Source organism: Carassius auratus, chromosome 22, assembly GCF_003368295.1.
Source record: "Carassius auratus strain Wakin chromosome 22, ASM336829v1, whole genome shotgun sequence".
NCBI classification, from domain to species: domain Eukaryota; kingdom Metazoa; phylum Chordata; class Actinopteri; order Cypriniformes; family Cyprinidae; genus Carassius; species Carassius auratus.
This window is the reverse complement of record NC_039264.1, coordinates 34616749-34633630: the sequence shown is the minus strand read 5'-3', so window position 1 is coordinate 34633630 and position 16882 is coordinate 34616749. Positions and strand designations below refer to the sequence as shown.

At 41.8% G+C, this 16882-nt stretch overlaps 1 protein-coding gene across 1 annotated transcript; it reads right to left on the bottom strand.

Annotated features, from left to right (window-relative positions):
* Positions 1–8111: 8111 nt before the first annotated feature.
* Positions 8112–16506, bottom strand: LOC113040614 (reticulocyte-binding protein 2 homolog a-like). Its single transcript, XM_026198911.1, has 8 exons — positions 16468–16506; positions 15922–15981; positions 15177–15695; positions 14502–15086; positions 11445–12143; positions 11110–11182; positions 10041–10350; positions 8112–8756 (listed from the first exon to the last, which is right to left on the bottom strand). Exons 1-8 carry the CDS (start codon positions 16487–16489, stop codon positions 8112–8114), a joined length of 2913 nt encoding a protein of 970 aa, XP_026054696.1. The 5' UTR covers positions 16490–16506.
* Between the last annotated feature and the right edge of the window lie 376 nt (positions 16507–16882).

Here is a 16882-nt window from a genome sequence, read left to right as displayed (position 1 = left end):
GCAGGTTTTGATGACTGCTGATAATCTAATGAGACACTCGTCTGATTTCTTGAATTTCTGAAGCTCAAACTCCTCCAGCTCCTCCTCTGATGTCAACAACACAAAGACCAAAGCAGACCACTGGGCAGGTGAAAGATCAGCAGATGAGAGACTTCCTTTGCTAAGGTGGGTCTGAATGTCTTCCACCAGAGTTTGGTCGTTCAGTTCATTCAGACAGTAGAACAGATTGATGGATCTCTCTGGAGACAGATTAGACTCTAATTTCTGCTTGATGTACTGAACTATTTCCTTTTTGCTCTGCTCATTGTCTTCTTCGTGTGTCAACAGACCCTGTAAGAGTCTCTGATTGGACTGGAGTGACAAACCAAGGAGGAAACGAAGAAAAAGATCCATGTGTCCATTATCAATCTCTAGTGTCTTGTCCACTGCAGTCTTGAGCAAATCAATCATGGTTTCACTTTTGTTTTCCTGTCCTGTAGAGTCTTGATCAAACACACATTTCTTGTTGATGTCTAGAAACAGATGTGCATAAAGAGCTGCAATAAACTCTTGAATGCTCAAGTGAATGAAGCAGTACATGGTACCAAGAGTGATCCCCATTTCCTCCTTAAAGATCTGGGTACACATGCCTGAGTACACTGATGCCTTATAGACGTCAATACCACAGGCTTCCAGATCTGTGTCATAGAAGATCACATTGTTTCTTTCCAGCTGATCAAATGCCAGTTTTCCCAGTGAAAAGATGGTATCTTTATCCCAGGAAACATCCGGTGAATATTCTCCATCATACTTTAGTCTGCTCTGCTGGATCTGAAATCTGAGGAAGTGTGTGTAAATTGGTGTCAGAGTCTTAGGAGTGTCTTCAGTATTTGACTTCTGCAGTGTTTTGGAGGCATCATCAGCCTGATTGTTTTTCACAACATTATATCTTTTCTCCTCTAAAATGTTCTGGAGAACAGTGGCTGAAATCCAGCAGAAGATTGGGATGTGGCACATGATAAATAGACTCTTTGATTGTTTAACATGATCAATGATTTCTTTGGCCTGATTCTCATCCGTGACTCTTTTTCTGAAGTACTCCTCCTTTTGTGCATCATTGAATCCTCGTATCTCTGTCAGCCGGTCGATACAGTCAGGAGGAATCTTACTGGCAGCTGCTGGTCTGCTGGTGATCCAGATGAGAGCAGAAGGAAGCAGATTTCCCTTGATGAGGTTCGTCAGGAGAACATCCAGAGAGGCTGGTGATGAAACATCAGACCACGTCTCATTATCCTTAAAGTTTACAGGAAGTCGACATTCATCCCAAACCATCAAGAATGAACAAGACTTTGAATTGATTTCTTCTCGTAAGGTTCAGTCCTTTTGTCTCTGTGAAAAACTGAGTTATAAGGTCCATCAAACTTAGTTTTTCTTTCTCCTTTAAGTTCATCTCTCTAAATGGAAGAGGAAATATGAAGCTGATATCTTGATTTTCTTTTCCTTCGGCCCAATCCAGAACAAACTTCTGCACAGAGACTGATTTTCCGATGCCAGCAACTCCTTTTGTCAGTACAGTTCTGATCTGCTTGTCTTGTTCAGGTGCTTCAAACAAATGTTTGCACTCAACCTGTATCTCCTGTGATTCATGACGTCTGGAAGCAACTTCAGTCTGTCTCACCTCATGTTCAGTATTGACCTGTTCACTACAACCCTGAGTGATATAGAGATCTGTGTAGATGTTCTTCAGAAGTGTAGAGTCACCTTGCTTTTCAATTCCTTCAGACACACATTGATACTTCTTCTTTAGGCTACACTTTAGCTGATGAATGAAAAACAGCTCATCTAAACAGAAACAAAAATACAGATATTGTTTAATCTTATTTTCTCTCCTACATTTATAAATGACAGTGTTTACATATGATCACGAGTCTCTTACCTTCTAGAGTATCAGCAGCTTCATCTTGCTTCATCTCTCTCAGGAAGTAGAGCGTGAGATCAAGAGCTGCTTCTTTCATACTGCATCTGTTCTCAATAAAGTCCTTCACAAAGTATTGCAAGTTCTCTTTTTGTAATATTTTCTTAAACTTTTCCAGTTCTTTCTTCAGAAATTTGATTATTTTGCTCTCAAGTTCCTACAAAGAAAGACAAGAATGAATGACAGAGAAAAAATTGTCATCTATATTTTGTGAAAATTATTTATTCAGCAATTAAAAATATTCATCAAAAATCAAGTTGACACAAACATCAATGCTTTTAACTATACCTTCATGATGTTAAATGTATAACACTTTAGCTTACAATCCAAACAGGATTTCATAACATTTACACATAGATTTTTCCTTAAGTATAAATAACATGATTTACTTAAATGTTCAAATTCACCACACTGCACAAACGAATGCTCACCGACTCCTTCCTTGTCCAAACAAGCTTTAGTCCTGCAGTATCACTTTTCAGGCCCAGTTTCTCCACACATCTTGCCAACCTGCTTTCTATCCTGTGAGTAACTCTGATTCCCTTAAAATCTCTAGATCCTTCCCACCCGGTGACTAATTAACTATCTGCAGCTGGGTGCCACACCCAGCGGCAAAACCACCCAGGCAGAAAGGGTGTAGTCTGCCGCTCAGCTCAACACCTCCCACTTGATCTTCCCATGGAAACCGCTGGAAAGATCGCACACAGTAAACTAGTAGTCAGAGATTTCCTCCTGGGCTCCCTGCCTGCTCCTCCACTGGCAGGAGGACCACCAACCGTCGGACATTCTGGTGAAAAATTGTGGACTGAAGGTCCCTCTGAATGCTGGAGACATGATGCTTGAATGCAGGATATTTGGATGCTGATGTTACAGGCCTCACCTCCGGAATACAGGAACTTGCCACAACTCTAATATTCACATCCCGTACAATGTTCCTGGAGTCAAGATTGACGCTGATGACTCTTCCAAGCTTAAAGTGGCCCCTCAATGCATTCTGATCACAGAGCCAGACAATATCTCCAATTGTGACATTTCTCTGTGCAGTGTGCCACTTGCTCCTCACAAAGAGATTAGGACCAGCAAGTTGGCTCCAGAATCTCCAGAATTTGTTGACCTGATGCTGCATTTCCTGAAGTCTCTTATAGGGATAGCTTTTAAAGTCAAATGTTTTCCAGTCACCACTTGTTGATGCTCTTCCCAGAAGGAGTGTATTGGGCGTGACGTACTGCACTGTATCTTCAAGGCTCTGCACCCTGGCATCAATGGGCCGTTCATTTGCCAGATTAGCGGCAAGCTGAAGCGTCATCTGAAGATCGCTGAAACAGACCCCTGACTCTCTTCCCAGACTCTGGAATGCCTTCTTCACAATCCGAACAGCCGCTTCCGCAGAGCCATTCCGATGAGGTGAATCAGCTGACAGGATATTCCAATGCCAGTCAGTTCCATTTTGAGCTGAAGTATCCTCCACAGCAGACCTATCCAGGCTGTCCAGGAACTGATACAACTCCTTCAGAACAGACTTGGCACCAACAAAATTAGTCCCCGGATCGGACCATGTCGTCTTAGGGTGGCCTCTAATTGCTGTGAACCTCTGATAAGCCATCAGGAAGCTTTCAGTTGACATTGTGTTGGCGAGCTCCATATGGATTGCTCTGCTGACCATACAGCAAAATACAACTCCCCAGACTTTCATTTTTACTCTTTTCCTAACATCATCTTTGACCTGATAGGGTCCAAACAGGTCAACGGCTGTGAACTCAAATGGAGATGCTGGCATGGTTCTCTCTTGAGTCAGATCACCCATCACTTATTGAAATCTTCTCACTCTGGCTTTCTTGCAGACCACACAATTTTCAATGACTTTTCGAGCAATTATTCGTCCCTTGATGACCCATGCTCTCTTTCTCACCTTCAATAGAGTGGCAGCCACACCCTCGTGACCCTTGCTGTGAGCTTCCTGAACAAGCAATGTTGAGACCCAGGCGCCGAAAGGTAAGAGAGGGACACCAACTCGGTCTTCATTAAAGGCTTGGACTCGCCCACCACAAACCAGTAACCCAGTTTCCTAATCTTTGAAGACTACCAGCCGGTCTATTGTGGTTGCTGGAAAGATCACCCCCTCTTGTGTGGCAAGAAAAAGATCCCTTAAAGCATCTTGGCGCTCTATCGTGCTGATGACCCTGGCTGATGAGACTGCCTCCCACTTTGGAGCTCCCAGGATCTTAGTTTTAGCTGCAAAGCATTTTGCTGCCCTCCAGACCCAGGCAATTGTCTTAACCAGATGAGTCAGGTTGCTGAACCGTCCTTCATCCACCAGGTTTCGGACAGCAGCCCCAGCAGGTGGCCTTCGATGCTCCAGGTTTGGTGGCTCCTTCACCTTAGCTCTTGTGAGAGCCGCAGCAAATGATTTCTTCTGCATCCTTCCAACACTCTCTCTGGCAGTTACAGATACATCCTTTGCAGACTTAATCGGCTACTCCTCAACCGGTAGACTCAGGAACTTTGGTCCTCGCTGCCATGGTGAGTTTTCAGCCAACTCTTTTGGGCCAGCCCCACGAGTAATGATGTCAGCGATGTTCAGAGATCCAGGAGTCCACCACCAATCCTGAAGTCGTGTGCTGGTTTGGATTTCTCCAATCCTGTTGCCAAAAAAGGTCTGAAAGCCATAGCTCTCACGTTGAATTGAACAAAGTACGGTTTGACTATCAACATAGTGGTACCATTGCTTAACTTGAATTCGGCCATGTTGCTCAAAGTACCTCTTTAACCGGGCGGTGAATACTGCTCCACGTAGCTCTGCCTTGACTGCCTCCCTATTGTGGTCTAAGGGAGCCAGTTAGCTTTAGACTCCACCAGCCTCACTGTTGGACCTTGATCACAGTCCCACCACAGATACAGGACGGCACCATAGGCATGATCGCTCCCATCAGAAAAGGTAATTGCATCAGGCTCAGCTGTCACACTCACTGGTGTCAAGGCTCTAGGGAACTTGACTTTGGTCAGCTCAGCGTATTCTTCAAAAAGGCTGATGGCATCTTCTCTGAGATTTTCTGATAGCGCAAGGTCCCAAGTGTCCCTGACAGTGCTGCATTTGTGTTTGGCTTCTTGAAATGCTCTCCGAACCAAAATGGCTTCCTTTCTGCTTTACAGGTGTCGTCAGACCAACCGGGTCATACAGCCCAGAAACTTGGCTAAGCAACTCTCGTCGTGTCAGTGGGTCTGGCGTCTGAGCTCTCACCTCTTCCTTTTGAAGGTCTTAGCCAACTCTCATCTTTCTCTTCCTCTTCGAAAAGTTAATACCAACCATAACATGAAGCTTGTCATCCTCAAGGGTGTAGCCGAGGCCAAGAGCTTTGTTGTCCTCCTCCTTGAGCTGATTTGGCAGGACTACAGTCTTTGGAGTAGCCTTCTGCTCCTGTTTCCCGAAATAATCCCTCCTACTTTCACCAGAAAAGACCCACGGCTTCAACTTGAACCATCCTGCTCCCAGGATCTGTTCCACATTTCTGTGATAACTTTGAGCTGGTCCAAGTTGTTATGAGAGGTCAAGATATCGTCTTTGAGCTGTCCTCCTCTAGCACCCGACGCTCTTCCTCAAGATGGCTAAACTGGGGGAGATTCGCTGTCTTTCTCATGGCGAGTTGAGCAATACAACCTGCTGGCTTGTCACCAATGTTTACTCTTGTGACTGCATATATGCCAAGCTTTTCCTCTTCAGAGTAACGCCACAGAAACCTATGCAAATGCACCTCCCGATCTTCAAGCCACACTGAATTGTACATTTTCCTTATGTCTCCCAAAGCTGCAAACTCTCCCCTCCGGAACCTGAGAAGCACAGCACGTATAGAATTCAAGACGTCGGGGCCCTTTAACAGGAGGTCATTTAGGCTCACACCTCTACACTTCTGACTACTGTTCCAGACCAGTCTCACCGGAGTTGTGATGGAGTGTGGGTTGGGTGCGATGAGGTTGCTAATGTACCACACTGGGCCAGTCCATGTCTGAAGGACGTCTTTAGGCAACTTCATTGCCGCCCCACGCTCGACCATCTCGTGAACTTGAGCAGCATAGGCAGCCTTCCACTCCGGCTCCCTGGTCAGCTGCCTCTCCGTCCTGAGGAAAGTTGCCTCAACTGCACTCCTGTTGCTTGGTAATGTGGCTGGATCTTCTACCCAGGGGTACTTGGCGTGCCAGTGAGGAGTCTCACTGTGCTCATCAGCAACTACATATGTTAGCCCATTCTTTACCACCTCCAGCTCCCTTTCTTCAGCGAGGGTCATCTCTTTGCCGCCTGGCTGACAGTTTCCACAGCGACAACCCCCACATTTCGGGATGCAGCCAGCACCGATGCTATCCCATTTCCACCACTCGAGGAAGCTAGATGTAGTAGTCCCACAACTGAATCCCTGAAGTTGCTGGCTTTGTTGACGATTAATGGGGACCACGCAGGTGTGTTCTTCATACTTTACTGCAGCAGTTCTCATAGACCTTGTGAAATGTGTTCTCGATATATGGGCTGAAACAGTTACCGCCTCGAACAACTCAGGATGGGTGCCAGCAACTATCTTTCCCATTGGTCCGTCCCACAATACAAGGTCCCCCACAGTGCGGATTTTCTGCGGAGCCAGCTGTCCTTCCTTGTGACTCACAAGGAGGTGGATCTCCCTTGGCCTTGCCAGGTCACTGAGTGAAATGTCTGGGAAGAACTATTGTAGTTTTTTGGCTGACACATGTCTTTGAATGTCTGAAATGCTGTCTAGGCCATAGCAAACCAGCTGGTGAGATCTGAGAGTGCCTCTTAAGGTGTTGACCCGAATTTTCAGGAGGTACTGCTTTGTCTTGACAAAGGCTTTCATGCCCCCTACACCATGGACTACAAGCGTGATGTCTTCACTTCTGAGATTGAGCTGACCTGCTGCCTCATGGGTGATATAATTAGTATCGGAAGCTAGGTTGATAAGAGTCCCAATTTTCTGCCCAGCATTTGCGGTTACCTCCAACAGCATCATGATGACAAGCCACTGTGCTAGGCCGCTCTCTACCAGAAGACTTGAATGACTCTTTGCAATATGGGAGGTGCTCGCTGCCGTGTTACAGAACGCATCCCGACATTGTTTGGCTAATTCAGGTGAGAGTTTTCTGAAGAATTCCTCCTGGGCCTCGGTGTAATTCAGCTCTCACCTCCCACTGTGGTTTTTCTCCTCCTCTGAGCCGTACGGTCTCTGGATACCTCAACACTGGGACACAGGTAATAGTGATGGACTGCAACTCTCTGCTCTCTACAATCAGGACTTCTGCACAGAAACAAAGTTTTGCAGTGATTACCCTCGTCATGGACCTCCAGATATTTCCAGCAGGCTCCCAGCTTCCGCACCGCATCCTTCTTCTCTGTGAGTTTGAGCACACGGAACCTTTTGCAGAAGTACAGTTTCTTCTTATGCTTTATGTCCCCACAGACTACACATCCTGAGAGGTTGCTACTTGACTGGATTGATGCTCTGGTCCTAGCCTGCCTTTGCTCAGATCGGTTTTCTTTCCTCAGTGGCTCTTCATCCCTCAATTGATCCAGCTGTTCGTAGATGCTCTCTTGACTCTTGAGAGAGGCCAGAAGATAGTCGAAGCCACTCTTTCTTCAGTGCATTTGGAAGCTTACTTTCAATTGACTTTGTCACCAGAGGATTCCTTAAAGCACTAGTGTCACCCAGGTCACTCAGGTCTTCAAGGGCCTTCTCCACGGCTTGGATGAGCTCAACAATTTTCTTGGGCTGGTGACATTTTGCAGCTGGAAGTCTCTGGAGCTCCTCTACTATTTCAATAGCAATCGCAGTTTGGCTTCCAAACCGATTCTCTAGGACATGAAAAATGTCATCTGCTGTGTTATAGGTCATCAATCGAAGATCTCTCATTACTTTCTCATCCAAGCTGTCAAGAAGCTGAAACTTTTTGACTTATTTTGACCCAGTGGGTTCTCCTTGCCTCTGGAGGGCCTCCCAGTCCCTTTTCCAGCGATGAAAGTCTCGCCTGATGCCAGTAAACTTGGGGAGGGAAGTAGGCTTCAGTCTAACGGCTGCTGTTGGATAGCTGATAGAAGCTGCACTCACAACTCTTTCAGCGTCTTCTTTAGCTTTTACTTGAATGAACTCAGCTTTTCTTGACATTAACTTGGGGATGATCTGCTCAAGACCTGCAGCTGGAAACCTTTTCGTTCAGCAGGAGGAGCCCAACACTTCCACTGTACGTGCAGCTCTTTGGCTCTCTTAACCAGTTTTTCCATGTAATCAAACATGAAGTCAAAAACCTCTTTATTTTCACCAGGTCCAAAGGACACCACACTCTCTACTTCCTCCTCCACAGCCTTCACTGCCATTGTCAGTTCCTCTTCTCCAAAGTTGGCCCAGAGTGTCTTTTGGATAAGCTCTTTGAGCTCATTCAATCTCATCTCGCACTCACTTGCAGTTTTCCCAAGGTTGGCCTTTTGCTGCTCATTCAACCTGGGAACTCCTTCGGAATCTGTATCCAGCTCGGCTTCTACAAGGTACTGGGCCCCTACATCATCATTGGCTTCCATGACCTTGTTGGCCTCAATTATGAGCTTTTTGAAACTGTCCCTGAGCTCCTCTTCAGGTGTGATGGCATGCATTCGGACTACGTTGTTAGCCAGCCGTGAGAATTGTCGCTTTGCGGATGTCCTATTGCTCTTTAGCTGCTCCAGTGTCTTTGAGTCAGCCATCTTCTTTTCAGCAGGATTGGGTGAGAGGATTTCCTGTTTTATCAGGCCTGGCTGGTTGCTGTTCAGGATTCTCTGTTCCAGTCTTCACAGCAGTTTTTTACACATCTTGCCAACCTGCTTTCTATCCTGTGGGTGACTCTGATTCCCTTAAAATCACTAGATCCTTCCCACCTGGTGACTAATTAACTATCTGCAGCTGGGTGCCACACCCAGCGCCAAAACACCCAGGCAGAAAGGGTGTAGTCTGCCGCTCAGCTCAACAAGCGCACATACATTTTGATTCAGGTAAGGAAGGTTGTTGTTTTCCAATTGATTTTTAATTTATTTACATTTACTCTTAAATTTTGATGCAAAATTGTTCTTTCTTTAATGTTTACATATGCGCCTAGAGGTCTTATCAGCAGATAAATGCAGTGAAATACATGTTATAGAAATGTATACTGTAAACTTGAATGTTAAATAGTGAAACGGTTAACCGCAGTAGTTTACAAAAGCTAACAATAAACATTTTTCATCACTCATTATGCTTGTCTAATCTCTAATTAACTAATGTGCATTAAATTAAATAATTGTTATCCTACTTTTGTCTTTAGGAAAGCCATCATCTGTAATGTAAGACACCTAAGACAGTGAGATATGCATTTACAGCCATCTCTCGTGTACACGCAGGCAGCATCAATCAGAGCCGCTTTGAGAAAGAGTACTTTTAATGTTCTTTGTAAGTTGGCGCCTCAGTCATATTTAAAAGGTAATGCCAATCACCGTTTATGTTTTTAAATTCCGCAACAGTTGCGTTTTCACTAGACTTAAAAAGTACATGATTGGTTTGACAGGTCTGAGATTAAAAAAATGGCGGTACCGGAAATGCTTCAGGACCACACATGCACAGTGGTATTCCAACACCTTTGTTATTGTTTACGTCTTTGAAATGGTCTTTATTTCATGCTTAATTATTTACTTATGTGGCAAGTAGCTGTGTAACAAGCGGGATAATGTACAGTACATCCAGCTGGTTGAGAATAAACTCCACTTCACTTCAGGATCCTGATCACCCTGTCAGGGTTTATTCTGAGATAACAACTGACTGGATGTCCATTACCCCTTATTTATAATCATTATTAGATTTAAACAGACTTGTCATGAAATCTGAACTTTCTTACATAATAAAATAATTTAATTATGAATATAATATAATAATTATCTGAATTTATTAATACAATAATTATATATAAATATAATCATAAATATAATAGTGAGAAAACTTTGACAAATCTGTGTATAATCAAAAAGTCTTCTTTTGAGCTCAATCATAAGATATTGTTTAGTTCATTAATATGTTCTCTTGACATTTCTCACCTGCAGTGAAGGATCAGTTTCAGGGCAGATCTTCTTCTTCTCCTCTTCCTCTCTTTCATATTCCTCTCTCACATCCACTCGTCTTCTCTTCAGTTCTTCTTCATGCTGTTCTTCAAGAGTCTTCTGTTCATCTTCTCTCATCTTTCTTTCTTCTTTCATTCTCTTCTCTGAATCCTCTACTTGTTCTCGTCTCTCTCTTTCTATTCTATCTTTCTCTCTGATTATTCTCTCCATTTCACTCTTCAGTCTCTGAATCTCTTCATCACAAATCTGTTTCTCTCTCTCTCTTCTTTTCTCAACTTCTTTTTCTCTTCGTCTCTCTTCTTCTTTCTGTTTCTCCCATTCCTCTCTTTCTCTCTTCATCACCTCCTTCATCTCTCTCTCTTTCTCCTTTATTTGTGTTTTATATTGTTCTTCTCTTTCTTTAATGTCTTCCTCTCTTCTCTTTCTCTCTTTCTCATGATGTTGTCTTTCATTCTCTATTCTGTTCATCATTCTGTCTGTTTCTGTGTCGTATCTGATCTGAAGATTTTCTTTTTCTTTCTTTATAGTCTCTATTTCTTTCCTCATTTCCTTTCTTTCATTCTTACACTCCTCTTTTACACTTTTCATCTCTTCTCTCATCTGCTCCTCCTGTTCCTTCATTTCTCTTTTATATCTCTCTTCTCTCTCATTAAACTCTTCTTCTCTTCTCTTTCTCTCTGTGTCATGATTCTGTCGTTCTTCCTCCATCTTTATCTTCATTCTCTCATTCTCTTCTTCATGTTTCTTCATCAGTTCTTCTCTTTCTCTGTTCAGTTTCTCCATCAGGATCTTCATCTTGTTTTCTTCTGCTTCATGTTTAGATTGAAGCTCTTCTCTCTCTTTCATTAGTGTTTTATATTCTTCTTCTCTTTTATTCTTGTCATTCTCTATTCTGTTCATCAGTATTTCTATTTCTGTGTCGTATTTGAGCTGTTGTCTTTCTTTTTCTTTCTTCACATCCTCTATTTCATGTCTAAATGTCTCTCGTTCTTGTCTCATCTCTTTCAGTTGTTTCTCTTGGTCTGTTATTTCTTTTTTCAGTTGCTCTTCTCTTCTGTCTCTCTCTTTGTCCTGATTCTGTCGTTCTTCTTTAATCATCTTCATTCTCTCTTCCTCTTGTTTAAGTCTCTGATTATATTCATCCTGCATTTCCTGTTCTTTCTTTCTCCATTTCTCCTCCTCTTCTTCTCTTCTTTGTCTTTCCTGTTGTCTCTGTTTCTCCCATTCCTCTCGTTCTCTTTTCATCTCCTCTCTCATCTCTCTCTCTTTCTCCTTTATTTCTTTAATCTCTCCTTTATATTGTTCTTCTCTCTCTCTAAACTCTTCTTCTCTTCTCTCTTTCTCGTGATGTTCCTCCATCTTCATCCTCTCTTTCTCTTCTTTCTAGTTTCTTCATCTCTTCTTCTCGTTCTCTGATTCTCTCCATCAGTATGTTCTTCTGTTGTTCTTGTATTTCTCTCTCCATCTCTCTGAATATCTTACATGAGTAGTAACTCCCTCCGTTTGTCTTCACCATGTTGTCTATCTTCTGCAGTAGTTCAGTCACCTGTGTTCGGTCTCCAGTCTCTTTATTATTGAACACATGGAATCTGTTTCCACACTCATCAATCAGGTTTCTAAGGGCAGATCCAGGTTTTCCCAAACATTGATCAATGGTTTTGTTCTTCAAATCATCTCCTCTGGTGAAGAGCACCATGGTGAACATTAACGATTTCTCTCCAAACGTCTCCTGGATGATCTCCACAGCTGTTGCTTCTTCTTTAGTGAATCGTTGTCCTAAACTGAGCACGATGATGAACACATGTGGTCCAGGCAGGATCATGGAGATGCTGTTGCTGATTTCTCTCTGTATTTCTTCATTACTGAGATCAGTATCAAACAGTCCTGGAGTGTCGATCACAGTAATGTGTCTGTCGTTGATTTCATCTGTTTCTCTCTGACACTCTTTAGTAACAGACTCTTGAGATGCTTCTGCTGTAAATGCTTCTCTTCCTAAGATGCTGTTTCCAGTTGCACTCTTCCCGACTCCAGTTTTTCCCAGCAGCACAATCCTCAGATCATCTTCTCTCTCTGTTGAACCTGTAACAGAGGAAAAGCATCAGTTTTACAGCCTAAAGTTTTTTTCCCATACGAAACGGGATTCTGTAAAAGAATAAAAAGAGGTCTGCTATCTGCTTGGTAAGTATTTATGTAAGAAGCCAGATTTACATGCCAGAGACACATCGTGTGTTTTTCTATATTTCTAATCAGTTGCGCTCTGTAAAATTCATATTATCTGCACAGTTTAAAATCACCATTTTAGTACAAATATTTTAAAAAGAAATATGCAGCACAACAAATGAGTTTCCCTATGAGCTCCATGTTTAAAATGGATCAGGATACATTACAGATTTTAACTTTTGAATATGAATTATTTTGTTGTATTTCATAGATTTATTTTCAAACACAAATGATTCAGTTTGTAGAATTACAGTAAAACTTTCAGCTTGACTGCTCCAGTAGTAGTTCAGTGATTGGCCAAAATGATTAGATTGACTTTTGTAATAATCTTAATTTCCTGTGGAACACCGATCTTTCTTTGTTTATCCCCTTTTTCCAAAAAGGGTGGCATATGAGTAGGGTTGTGTATCGTTTGAATTTGAATGATTCCGATTCCGATTTTGATTCATTGTTTCTATATCGGTTCCTAACGATTCTCGATTCCGATTCTTTTAAGAGGCAGGGTCAAAAAAAGTTTAGGATATTTTAAATGATCTAGCTAACCAACGGTCTTTCTGAAGGAACTAATCTGACCTTTCCATCAATTTTAAATCTATTAACTTTTTACTTTTTATGAATTTTACAATGAATTTCTCACAGGGCTGTTTTCAACTACAAATATCAAATCTATGAACTTGAATATAAATATTATAAATTATTAATATATTTTCACAGGGGTACAATTTCCTCAAGAGCTTTATTTGTGAAAACCTCATGAAAACATATGAGTGTATGATGCTGCAGGTACTTGAACATGTTACCGTGCTCCCACTGATGGGCTAACCTGGTGCAGAATAGCAAATAAACATTAATAGGGCCCTATGAAATCCATTTTATTTTTTCCCAAATTCCATTTAAATTTTTCTGGATTCCATTTTTTTTTCGTTTAAATTTTTCTATCACAAAAGCAAAAGCAAAAGCAGGTCTAATTCATTAAAATCATAAAACTTCTACATTTTCACATCAATTTATTAAAAGTTTTACAAAAATGTCATATTTATGGACCTATGAAATGTTTTTTATTTATTTTTTTTATTCACCATATGTTTTATTGTTACCTAATTCTGTGTTTTAGCATGTCTAATTATTTAAATGCATGAAAACAACTTAAATTTATTCAATTTTTTCCTTAAAATAGCCTTATGAAATGTTTTTCCCCCTCAGGAATTATTTTGTGTATTCGCATTTTTCTGGTTATCAAATGAAGGCATAAAACATTAATTTAATTTATCTTTTAATTGTTGAAAACTAAGCAAACTTACTTCTTTGGTAAACAAAGGGGATTAACCACTAAAAATAAAACATGGAAGAAATGTTGTGCGATTTAAACCTTAAAAAAATTATGTTTGATTCTTTTAGTAGTAGTAGCATTTCTTCCCCCAATTGCTCTGCTCCCGGGCCAATTCCATCTATGAGCTGCTCTATCAGAGTGCCACGAGAGCCCCTCCTTAGAACAGTATTTTAAAATCCATGCTATGGTAAGTGTGCATGTGAAGTCTTTGCACACTTTCTGAAATCCACATTGTGGTAAGTTTGCATGCTAGTATTCTGCGTTCTTTCTAAAATCCTATATGGTGAGGGCTTCGCGCGGTTGCTTCGTGCCCTTTCTTGAGTTGGTAAAAGCCTCGTTCATCTTGGGCACCGCTCCACCTATGTATCCTCGGATACCTATCTAAACAGGGTGTTGCTACTAGAGAACTGTCGAGACAGCTCTTTCAGCAAGCTTATGCGTAAGCTAGCGGTAGCCCCTGTGTGACAGGCAAGACTTGGTAGAAATGCTAGGTTCTTAGCCATATCTCTTTAAAGGAATCTTTCCTGATTCCAAGCCTTCAGCTCTACCCTGGGCCGAGGCCCTAACAATTAAGTTGGTTATGTAGCTTAGGCCTTTGGCTGTAAGGGATACTGTCATAGACAGCCGTCTAAACTACCCAGGGGCAACTCCCAGTGAAATGGTAGGGTTGGTACTTAGTGTTCGCCATGATTCTGATCTGCACTCCCCTCAGCACTATTTATAATTGCGCCGGTAGTGACGTCAGAGGCTGTCGCCGGCCAACATGTTGGAGTTTTTCTAAGTATGCTTCAGACACGGGTCACGACGAGGTGTTCCCCATAGCGGCCCCTAGAGGACGCTGTGTCTCGTTCCCTCTCATTCGTAACCTAAGACGTTCTGCTCATTACCTTGTGACAGTAAATGTGTTTCTAGTGACTGAATTTTCTTCTTCATCTCTTCAAATTTCAGCAGTTTTTTCATCTGCGTCTCCATCAATGTCTCTGTGGAGAAAAACTCTCCTCTGTTTTCCTCAACCATCTGCTCCAGTTTCTCCATCAATGTGGACACCTGTGTGTTTGGCCCAATGAAATGATGTCTTCCTCCAAATCTCTCAATGACAGACTGTGTTTCTTCATTGAGTTCTTCTGTCTGATGCTCTGAATTCTGCTTTATGAGGATCATGATGTGTTTGTTGACTCTTGAGCTGAAGATCCTCTGGATCTTCTCTATTTCTGCTCTGTCTTCATTATTAAGTGGAGCACCAGGAATGATGAGGATGAACACATGTATTCCAGGATGACAGAGAGACACACAGCGGTGAGTCTGACGCATCACTTCCTCCTCTGAGAGACGGATCAGAGCTGGAAGATCTATTACATGAAGCTCCACGTCTGATCTTCTGTCTTTCTGCTGCAGGATCAGATCTGATATGAAGGATTTCAATGTCCTGTCACTCCCGCACACAACCAGATTCAGCTTTTTACACTCTGAAACCGAGAACAGAAGAAAATAAAAATGATAATGTATCTATATAAACATCAAATTTAATCATACAATATCATCCATTGTGAAATACTGTGAACCTTCAGCACAATCCAGACACAGTCCATCGTTCATCTTCACAATGTCCTCAAACATCTGCAGGAGATCGTCAGGAGAGCTGCTTCTCTGAAGACTGAAGTGTCTGTTTGCACACTTCTGAATGATGTTCTGTAGGATGTCATTGGTTTCATTGGTCTCTTGTGTTGTGAGCACCATGGTGTGTTGATAAACCTGCTCAGAGAAAGAGAGCAGCACCTTCTCCACACGCTCCTGATCTTCTGCTGAACACGGCTCATGTTTGAGGAGCAGAAGGATCACATGAGGTCCTGGATCAGACAGAAACACACACTCTCTCACTGTCTGTGTGATCTGATGATCTGAGATGTTCCTCTGGAGCAGCTGAGGACTGGTGATGATCATCAGGTGTCTGTCCTTCAGTCTTCTTCCGACTCTCTCTACAACATCTGGAGGAGCTTCACTGTCAAACGCTGCTCGTCCTAAGATGAAGTTTCCCACCAGACTGTTTTCTGACACACTCGAACCCAGAACAACAATCCTCACTGTAAAGAGTCAAATCAGACATTCAGTGTCCACAATCCTCACATCATACAGTAACACATGTGATATGTAACATGTTATGATGCCAGGATCTTGATCTTAATCCAGCATCACAGATCAAATAATAGAATCCAACAGCAGAAGATACAGTTAATCACTTGTGTTTTGATGGAGATAGTTTCCCCATAATTACAACACATAATTTTATTTATGTAGATAAAGACTTACTGTGAGGAGGTTGTTCTTTGCTCCGTCTTCTCCTACGAGGAGGATTGTGGATGACAACCACTGTATGAAACAAAAGACCTTCATTACCTAACAGAAAACATCTTTGCACAAATTATTAAAACTGCAAAACTGGTCTAAGTTAAGGATAATAGATGCTTAGAATAATTTTTTTTTTAATCATTTTCATGAAATATGCAAAAAGAAATGGATATGATGTAAATATGATGTAAACTGCCTCTGAATGAAAATAAAGTGCTTGGTAACACTTTATTTTAAGGTGTCCTTGTTACATGTTACATGTACTTACTAATATAATAACAATAATTATACATAATTACATGCAAGCCAAACCCTAATCCTTTCGATAACAATATAGTAAGTTCATGTAGTTAATAAATATAACTCAGCACTTAAATTTATATTTACACCGCAACAAGGACATAAAGTGTAACCAAGTGCTTCAAGAGATTCATATTTTATTGACAGAATTGAATGAAGATGTTCTTTTAGAATAATTGTAAGCAATGATGTGACTGTGTTTTTTACCTGTGGTTTCTGAGGTTGACATGTTGATATTCTGTTCTCTTTCTTTAGTCTTCAGACTCTTGACGTTTGTCTGTTCATCATCCTGTAAGAGATGTTAGTGATTTTTAAACAGTAACACAGTCTCTGTTCATTCGTCCATCACTGTTCTGTAGTTTTTCTGCCTGCTGTTTGTCGTTCAGTTTTCTGTTTAACTGCAGTAGCTTGAATCATGAATCTCTTGCTGTGAATCAATGAACAAACACACTCTGATGACACTCGTGTGACAGAAATAAGACACACTCTGATTCTACAGTACATTCAGTATTTATGCAGCAGTTCTGCATGTTTCTGCTCCAGCATCAAGTCAAGTGAACATAAACCAAAAACACTAAACACTGAGCACATTTTGTTTTACACAGATTAGCTTTAGTTCTGG